The sequence below is a fragment of the Electrophorus electricus genome, chromosome 9, assembly GCF_041902795.1.
Source record: "Electrophorus electricus isolate QZ-2024a chromosome 9, ASM4190279v1, whole genome shotgun sequence".
Taxonomy (NCBI): Eukaryota; Metazoa; Chordata; class Actinopteri; order Gymnotiformes; family Gymnotidae; genus Electrophorus; species Electrophorus electricus.
Genome location: NC_137505.1, coordinates 6,256,780 through 6,266,033, shown reverse-complemented (window position 1 = coordinate 6,266,033; position 9,254 = coordinate 6,256,780). Strand labels below are relative to the sequence as shown.

At 42.7% G+C, this 9,254-nt stretch overlaps 3 protein-coding genes across 8 annotated transcripts; 1 reads left to right on the top strand and 2 right to left on the bottom strand.

The window, feature by feature from the left end:
• Positions 1 to 33: 33 nt before the first annotated feature.
• mitd1 (MIT, microtubule interacting and transport, domain containing 1) lies at positions 34 to 2,793 on the bottom strand. 5 transcript variants are annotated; one of them, XM_027031454.3, is made up of 8 exons: positions 2,654 to 2,793; positions 2,156 to 2,342; positions 1,818 to 1,919; positions 1,493 to 1,629; positions 1,252 to 1,341; positions 1,038 to 1,150; positions 800 to 860; positions 34 to 614 (listed from the first exon to the last, which is right to left on the bottom strand). In XM_027031454.3, the coding sequence occupies exons 2-8, from the start codon at positions 2,298 to 2,300 to the stop codon at positions 519 to 521; spliced, it is 744 nt and encodes a 247-aa protein (XP_026887255.2). In that variant the 5' UTR covers positions 2,301 to 2,342; positions 2,654 to 2,793; the 3' UTR covers positions 34 to 518. The 5 variants fall into 5 exon arrangements, with proteins under 5 accessions (XP_026887255.2, XP_026887256.2, XP_026887254.2 ...); XM_027031455.3 differs by having other exon boundaries at positions 2,156 to 2,345; positions 2,654 to 2,791; XM_027031453.3 differs by lacking the exon at positions 2,654 to 2,793 and having other exon boundaries at positions 2,156 to 2,647.
• mrpl30 (mitochondrial ribosomal protein L30) lies at positions 2,711 to 5,004 on the top strand. The gene is made up of 5 exons (XM_027031459.3): positions 2,711 to 2,965; positions 3,089 to 3,166; positions 3,997 to 4,143; positions 4,474 to 4,547; positions 4,809 to 5,004. Exons 1-5 carry the CDS (start codon positions 2,915 to 2,917, stop codon positions 4,930 to 4,932), a joined length of 474 nt encoding a protein of 157 aa, XP_026887260.2. The 5' UTR covers positions 2,711 to 2,914; the 3' UTR covers positions 4,933 to 5,004.
• A 226-nt stretch (positions 5,005 to 5,230) lies between these two features.
• On the bottom strand, positions 5,231 to 9,243 carry txndc9 (thioredoxin domain containing 9). 2 transcript variants are annotated; one of them, XM_027031441.3, is made up of 5 exons: positions 9,092 to 9,243; positions 7,788 to 7,988; positions 7,585 to 7,703; positions 6,389 to 6,643; positions 5,231 to 6,304 (listed from the first exon to the last, which is right to left on the bottom strand). In XM_027031441.3, exons 1-5 carry the CDS (start codon positions 9,194 to 9,196, stop codon positions 6,193 to 6,195), a joined length of 792 nt encoding a protein of 263 aa, XP_026887242.3. In that variant the 5' UTR covers positions 9,197 to 9,243; the 3' UTR covers positions 5,231 to 6,192. The 2 variants fall into 2 exon arrangements, with proteins under 2 accessions (XP_026887242.3, XP_026887243.2); XM_027031442.3 differs by lacking the exon at positions 9,092 to 9,243 and adding an exon at positions 8,115 to 9,026.
• Between the last annotated feature and the right edge of the window lie 11 nt (positions 9,244 to 9,254).

Sequence of the window (9,254 nt, the reverse complement as noted above, 5' to 3'; positions counted from 1 at the left end):
ACAACGCCATTTGTGACCGCTAAAGAGACAAGATTCAAATATAGGCTTATTTTAATAAGAAGAAAATAAAACAAAACATTTTATTCGACATATGTAATAAAACGTATCCACATATCATCAAGTGAGATTTTGCCCGATCATACATGCTTCATAAAAGTCGTAAAAAGATACTGATACCTATGGATAGATCAATGAAACACAATCCCCTCAGAAAGTGTCAGTGTAAAGAGTGATTATTCTGAACAGTTTTGGAAGATATAACAGAAAAAAAAGGAGGAAAGCTGAAATTGCAATATGTTGGCCAGCGACAGTCACTACAAAATACTAGGCATTCTTGTAGTTTAAAGTTCTTGGAAGGAAGTTTTTTTAGGTTTGTGAAGAGCAAATAATCCAAGTTAAAAATGGCTTCAGAACTTATCGGAGAAACAAGCAGATTCCCGCTAGTCCGTGACGTGCGTGAAAGGATGGCTCTTTGAATACACCATGATGTGAAGGAGAATCGGGGAGCTCCTTTCTGGTCACGTCATCTTTGTGTGCTTTGTGTGAAAAACATCCACAGTTGTCTCATGACACTCTCGGAGGTCATAATCACAGTATCCAATGGAGAAGCGTCCCTTTGGGAGCACAGAAAATCACTACTATCAGTCTGATCTGTATTAATGAAGCTGTTTTTTATTATAAATCAGTACTACCATTCCACAACAGCAAAGACTAGGGTCAAGACTTTATGAATATCTGGATTCACTACATGTTAAAAGACAAAAAGAAAATTAAAAGAGAATTTTTTTTTAGCACTTACCTTAGGTTTCGTGAAATAATCAAGCCCTCTGCCTATCTTAATGATCCAGCCGTTATCAAATCTGAACAGTGAACAATCCTATGTCTGATAAACAGTGCTTTACACCAACTATTTAAATGTTTGTTCATTTATAACAATCAGTTATTTCATAACTAATTATTTCATCTTTTGAAAAGTGCTTCTGGAAGTCAACCTGTGGCTTTTCTGTTATCGCATCATTTCACATGGTGCATATTACCTAATTTCCCTGTCATGGATGGTGGGTGAGTACTTAATGTCCAGGCAAATGTTATGACTCTGCAAGGACTGCTGTATGTCTGCGAAGGCACTTTGTTGCTGGGAGGAGCTATCCTACAAAACAAAACAAAACAAAACAAAACCATCAAAACAACACAGCAAACGAAGCAAAAACCCAGAAAAACAAAACAAAAAAGGGCAAGTAAAGTACTCACTTCATCTTGGGACGTCAAGAGGTGAATTTTCTTAACATTGCATTTGGCCTTCAGCAACATCTCACAGAAACGCAGGAAGTTGTACAGCTGCTAGGCAACAACACAGGAAGTGGCGCAACTGCTAGGCAACAACACACGACGTGGTACAGCTGCCAGGCAACCACACAGACATGCTGACTTCCAAGACACTAAAAGACCATGAAGCTGTTCTGGTGCTGAGAGCTCAGCACTGCACCCTTACCTGGTGCACATGCCGAATGTAAGGGTCCTCCACCCACACCTCAGTAAGCTCTTCCCTGATGTAGGGCTTGAAAAGACTCTCATAACTGAAACCAGTGGCGCGGTCTGCAATTTTTATTTGCTCATGATATTTGCCTTCTGATTGAGAGAATAACATGGGGGGGGGGGGGGGGGGACGTGTCCAACAGACAACCGTAAGTGAAGAAAAGGGGAGACAGTGTTCTTTATTTAGTAACGCATGAGCCGTTCATCGTGGTGCACGGTACACGGGACGCTGTCCTAACAGCTGGTGCCTCAAGCACCTCCACAGATGTGGTTTTTTTTACCTTCTTTCAGTTTGTTCATGCGCACTTTAATCTGCTCTGCTCGATCCATGTAACTGGTGATCTTTTCTCTGTACTGCGCTTTTTTCGAGTCATCTTTTACTGCTGGAGAAAGGCAAGCCGTGGCAAGCAGTTAAAATCCCAGTGTTGTGCAGAACAGACTCATATCAGTATTCAATCCAAACAGGATAAAGATATTTTATTCTCGGAAGAATACGCTTGAAATAAATGTTTCATGAGAGCACTCTTCTTTCTTCCTTTCTTTTTTAATAAAAGCTTTTAAACATAATTTCCTTGGTTGGCATAAGACATGACTGTTTAAATGGCGCTTGCCGTGTTACCTTTCAGCACGTCTAGCAGTAACTGGATGCCCTCCTGGTAGCACACAAGGGCCTCCTGGAACCGTGAGGTCTGGTCGAGCTCTACAGCTCTCTTCAGGATGGAGATGGCAGATGTTTCCATGCCAGGGACGCGGGTTTGTGCCATTACATCGAGCCAGAAAGACGCTTCAGAATCACTGGGGTCTTCCTGCTGACCACCAGTAGCACATTCTGTCGTTCATATTACATTGTACCTTTTGAAAATACTTTATCTAAATTCAAAGTAATAATGCGAGCTTATTCCAAGTAGGCCTACTAGTTACAGCCACAGCCCCTACACACCCACTACGTGTTCACCGAAATAAATCGCCCTGACGAAATAAAACGCGTTTCCTTCTAAACTAGCCACAGCACAGAGATTACTATCACGTATGTTATCATATAAAAACCACAACAAAAAATATATGTCCATTACATTTACAAAAGTTACAAATGCAGGAACCAAAGAGACTTGCTCACCACACACTGCGTAGGTTTGATTTCGAAGGACTAACTTCCGCTTCCTTCACGTACGCCGAAGTGTCCCTCCGTGCGTGTGTGCTTGGCGAATGTGTAATCTTAATGCTTCTCTTTGTCCAGATGAAATAGCTGGGTAATGTTGTCGAGGTCAGTGCGACGCTCACATATCGGAGTGTACTGCTAGCTACCTGCGTTTCCCTGTTCGCGAAGCTCTCGTAGACCACACTTCAGGCAGATCACCTTGGCGTGTGTGTGTGGGCGATGGCGGCGCTGTGTCGAGCTCTCGGAGTGTCTGCGCCGCTTGCGCGTCAGGTAACGATGGCCCTGTGCGCGTCTGCTTTAACCTGGATTATTCCAGTCGCAGTGCCATCCCGTTGGCTTTGCTTGGGAGGGGCCGAGGGAATAGAAGTAAACGTGGATGAATTGTTTTTGCAGAGCCTGCTGGAAGCTGCACCGTGGCCACTGCGCGTAGTCTGTCGCAGCAAGTTTACGAAGTCTCGCATTCCTCCAGAGGTAGGATGGAAAAATAAGTGTACACACACACACACACACACACACACACACACACACCCACACCTATATACATGTGAACAAAAAGGAGTCTGTTCTGGTTCATTAGTGCAGTGTATGCATGTAATAAGAGGTGTGTGGTACATATGCGAATACAGAAAGTAAACAAGTATTTATTTAAATAGACGTAAACAAAATAGGTTACATTTGGAATGATACTTAGAACAGTAGCCGAGCAAGGTGATATGAGCGGAGTTGGTGAGCATTTTGAGTTGCAGATGTAACTGGGGGGAAGTTTGATGTTTGCCGTGGCATGCTGTGTGATGTGTCAAAGTGGGGAAAGAAGGTGTTTGAGGCACCAGGGAGTGGAGCCTTATTTTTCCAGGGTCCATGGAATCTCTGTGTACAGGATGCGGGTTGCCAGGTGTTCCTTGAGCTTCTGTGCATACGTGGCTATTGCATGTTTAATCCCTGTATATCTGGCTGCTCTGAGGACAGATCTGTCCCCAGACTTAAAGGCTGAGTTTCTAGCCTGGAGACAACACAGCTCTGAGTTTAGCTAGAGGGTTTTGGTGCAGACATCACACACAATCACACACACACTGGCGGATGTAGCCCATGATGGATGAGGTGTACTCCTCCAGGTCAGAGTGGTGGCTGTGTGTAGCGGCCTTCTTAAACATCTTCCAGTCTGTGCATGTGAAACAGTTCTGGAGTGTTAGCCCATACTCTAAAGTCCTCCTTGACTGGTGTGTGTGTGTGGTCCTGATAATGATGCATATGTCTTACACGATTACACATCTTAACATGTTCTGCCTCGGCTTACAACGCAGGTATTTGAAGAGCGATCCAAGGAGCATGAGAAGTATGGTGGTAATCCAGAGCAGCCGCATAAACTACACATAGTGACCCGGGTCAAGAGCACAGTGAGGCGCCCTTACTGGGAAAAGAAGGTGGTTAAGAGTTTGGGATTATTGAAGGTGAGTTGATTCATCTTTTGGAAGAAAAATCTTAATCCCGCTCGTGTAGTTGAAACTACTTATTTGGTAACATTTCAATTTTCTTATTTATTTATTTATTTTACATGATCCAGTGAGCACAACCAAAATATACCAGTCATATGTAAACTGAACACAAGGTTGAGTATACTTGAGTGTAATGTCATTCCGGTATCGACTGGAGTCTGTTCATTTTGTTGTGCATCTGTGCCTTTACTTGGGTAATGTAGGAATGTGGCCAACGTATTACTTGGCATTACTACTCAAGGACAAATAATTAAATCGTGCATTTGTTGTTTTTGTAACTGACAGTCACACGAGCCCAGGGTACACAAGAACACACCGTCAGTGAACAGACAGCTGAAAATCATTAAACATCTTGTCATGTAAGTTCTCTTTAATTGCACTGTTTGACGTTTTTCATTCTCCCACGCTACAAGACTGGAAGCTCGTACAAATATTCAGACGTTTCCAAAGAGCTCTATCAAAAATTGAATCACTTGTCTGATCAGGTGTTTTCAGTGTAAATGCAGCCGTCCTTCAGACGATAGATTAAAGGATCAAGTACACAACTGTTTTAAACAGCAAATCAAAGGAACAACGTACGTATCTGGGAATCTCTACTGAGTAGATCTTCCCATGTGTAGGATTCAGCCCTTAAAGCTTCCGGATCAACTACCATCAGAAGAAGAACTGGCAGACTCCTACCTGAACAGTAAAGGAGAGCTGATGGTGAGACGACCTGAAAAGCCCGTGGAACAAAACAGCTGAGTCATAGCTGTCATGTTTGCTGTCTCAGTCGTGCGTTATTGACTGTTTATTAAATATTTCAAATGAATATAATGTGAATCCTATTTTTTAAGTGTGTGAGACTTTATATATGTGGTTGTGGAGTACTAGTTATTTGTAGAAAACCAAGTTAACTTAGTTAATGGGATCCATAAATATGGCACGTTATAACTAATTAACGCTTTGCTTTTAAATGTGTGTTTGACCAATTTAACACTGCATACTTAGTTAAGCACAAAACTTAATTTTAAGCAGCACCAAAAATGCTATGTGGACCAACTTAAATGACTGAATTTATTGAGCAGCAGCCAAAGTTAAAATCTGAGTAAACCTTTCCCTGCTGTTACCCAGATTTATATGGACAATAAAATAGAAGACAATGTTTTTAATAACTAGTAATTTACTTATAGAAAAAGAAAACCCAAGGCTATTGCCAGTTACATAGATCAGAGAGGAGTGGATTAGCAGAATGCTGGCTGTCTTGACACTTGTTTTATGCACAAAACAAACATTCTTGAGCATAACACTCATGTAGGGCAAAAACACTCACATTTAACCCATGATATTTCACTTCTTGGTGGCCTGATGGAAAAAAAACATTATCTCTTCACTTAGTTCAAACCTGGGGAGCAAATAGAAGTCCATTATCTAGCCAATGTCAGGTCTCAGGTTTCCCAACCAACATGTGCTCTTAATTTCAAGGGAATACAGTACCATCTGCATCCACGGCACTGTCATTCCCAGAGGTGAAACGAAGAATAACGTACATGTACAAGCCTCTGTGGTCCAGCAGGGTTGAAGGCTGTCCTGCGCTAGAATTTAGCTAATTTTGCCTTGCAGAATTTAGCCAAGTCATGCTCGAACAGGAGAGGACCTGAGGAATAAAGTATACGCTATCAAATGGAGGACGGGATTTCAGTTCCATCAGTGAAGCACTGTTGAATTTATTGCGCGACTGTGCTAGTTGGAACTCGTGAGGCTCCACGTCTCTGAAGTCCACGGCGAAACGAACGTATCCGACTGTCCGTGGCACTCAAGACAGCGTGAGGAGAGGATTAGGAAATCCCAGGCATCAGTATTTAATTACTTTATCAAAGCAAAATGATCACAATTAAGTGTTAAACACGAAGTATGAAAATTGAGTAAAACATACAAAAAGACAAACAAGTAAGCCAAGTTGGTTCTACAAGACTTAGTACTTTTTGTAGGAAGCCCTGAGAAAATTGGAAAGATTTGTGTTCTTTAGTCGTCCGAGTCCGAGTCACAGCCGTTCCCTCTTATCGTCTTTTTCTCCACCTTGGTGAACTTTGACCCTGCTTTCTGCCTGACTGTAGGGGGCTCCAAAGGATTCCCACTAGAAGTGCACAAAAAGGAGTATGGAGACGTTAGCCGAGACATGGACGCAGATCACAGATGTTCTTGAGATAAACGCACACACCTGTAGTTGATGATGTCTGAGCAGCCCAGCCTCCACTCCAGCATCTCAGTGGTGAACTCGTCCGTGTTACCCAGATCGGTAAAGCCCACCACGTAGTCCTTGGTCTTCCCGTCTTTAACCAGTGCCAGAGTAGGGAGGACTTTGATCCTAAGCCTCTCGGTCAGGAAGGGCGCCTTCTCCACATTCAGCTTGATGAACTTTGTCTCCAGATGCTTCTTTGCCACTACAGCCAAGTGCTTATCTAAAATTTTACATCTTAAAAAATATAAAAGGGATCAATTTAGTTGTCGTCGAGACCAGGTGACAGTAGAATAAATGAGGTCTGAAGTACCATTAAAGCAAGTCTGTGCTGCGTTTCAGTGCAAACTAGTTCAATGTACTGTATGAATATCATATACCATCAGGGCTTTCCATAGTGAGAAACAGCTGTCAGAAATAATAGTCTTTTATACATCACCAGACCTAAGTGGCGAAAATCTATTGCGTTTGGTACTATGGCTGTATGCAAAGACCTGATAGTTCACAAATCACCAAGCTTCTCTTGGCTCACTAAATGGCAAATCTGATTCATTTATACACACACACACACACACACACACACACGTGTATCGAATGTCATAGGTAAATACATTTAGAAATGTAATGAAGGAATTATAACCATACTTTTATTAGGTATACACTCCTTTCATGAAACAGCTGCTTTGTCAGTTACAGTATCACAGACAATGGAAAGTAAAGCAAGTGGGTTTGTACCCAGCATTTGAGTGGATGCGTAATACGAAGGGAGAAGGTAAGTATGTATGAGACAATGAGAGCTCCTCTGGTTATGTATGACACATATGCTTTAAGTGCACTCAAAATGTTCGCACATTTTTATATATATATATATATATATATATATATATATATATATATATATATATATATATATATATATATATATATATATATACATATACACACACACACACAAAACCTCAGCTTACCATCTGGTTATTCAAGAAAGAGTAATGTAGACTGATCTAGCATAAACAGGTGCAGTCAGTATGTAATCGTTAAATTACTTTTTATAATGGCACAGAACTAATACAGCAGAAATATAAAAAGCCCATTCAGCGTTAGAGATATAGCTTTAAGGCTCAAAACAAACATGTTCTATTAATGTACTATCAAAACACAAGGGAACACATAGGTACCTGAAAGTGGTATCCCTGTAGAAATGGCAAACCACATTCTTGCTTTCTTTGACCTCAGCAAAGAAGTCTTTCTCGCTTGGGATCTCTCTGTATTCACCATGGCCTTTTGAGAGCCACTCCTAATCACACACATACACACCTCAGTAAACATACCATTCTCGGGATCGACCACGATCAATGCAGCCCAACATCCACAGCCCCACCTGCTTCTGTTTCTGGGCTTTCCGGAGGGCTTCCAGTCTCCTGTCCTTCAGGCGCTCCAGCTCGTCCTCATCCAGGCGCTCCAGCTTCTCCAGCTCCGCGTCCAGCTGCTCTTCAACCAGGCGCGCCGAGTGCAACACCTGCTGCTCCAGCGCCGTCGCTACAATCTCCATCGACTGACTGGCCATCCCCGCTCTTGCTTCCTGGGCGATGGTTACAGGGTACAGAAAGACACTTTTACACACATCTGCCTCATATGTGCACAACGGCAAACTGGCTATAACATACATGTACAGAGACTGTGGACCACAGCCTGGAGTCTGACCTACTGGAAAGCGTTATAGCTGCAGCTCTGATGACAACAAAGTGCAGTTGTGTTTCTGGAGTTTGGAAAATTAAATCAATTATTAGATGACCGAAGCCACTAACGAGTTTCGTGTTGTATATTTGATTGATTAATCGTTAAACTCTGAGTTTCGGGGAGTAGTAAGATGGCACGCGCCCACTGTAGTCCGGTTTAGGCGTGTCCATGGAAACCAACAATCTCGCTCATAATGTAGCTAACGCCAGCTGGATATCCTTGTTGTTTTATTTTTATAACCTGATTATTGGGAGAAAAAAAACACCCCAAAATGCAAATCTAGTCGACTGGAAGGTCTTACTAGGACAGAAATGTAGAAATCCGCTAACGCTACTCATGACAGCGTGTCCGCGTAGCCATAACAATACATGCGAGTCCCGACATATTAGCCGTTAGCTGCGCGGTGGAAATAGCTAGGCTAGCTAGCAGCAAGCTAACAAAAACGCCTGACAACGCTCAATCAGCAACCACCTCAGATAATCTAGGTTATGACAGGAATGGGGCTTCATATAGCCGCTGGCGGATGAAATCGCACGAAGCGTAGCGTTAGCAAGCTAGCTAAACATATAGCTAGCTAATCACAGTACCCGTATTGTCTAAAATAAACATCCGATTGCTTGCGACTCTTTTCGGAGTTAAGAGAAGGATAACGAACGCCTTTCGGTCGATCTGGAAGTTCTTAGCCAACCGAATTATCCAGTTAGCCAGTCAGCTAAATTACGCGCTAGCTAGATTAGAACGAAGCTACGACGTTAGCGTTAGCTAGTCAGCTAGCACAAAGGCTCTGGGACCCGTCCACCCTATATTTTGTCAGAAAAAAATATGAACGAAAAACGGTTAAAGGTTCAACTCGGAAAGCAATATGAAACAGCAGACATTTGTGTTTGAGTGTCAAACGGCTAGATATGTTAGATAAGGTAGGTTAGCTAGCCTACGTTCACTTACCGGCACGCTCACGCTGACGCAGACGGCGGGTTGTGCGGCTCCGAGCACGAGACAGCTCTCGCGCGCCCTGCTATCTCCTCGTGAAAGATACTTCGACGCAACCATTAAATCCGGCAAATACAGCGTAGCTTTTTATTTTACGTGTCGTTGTTTCCCCACACAA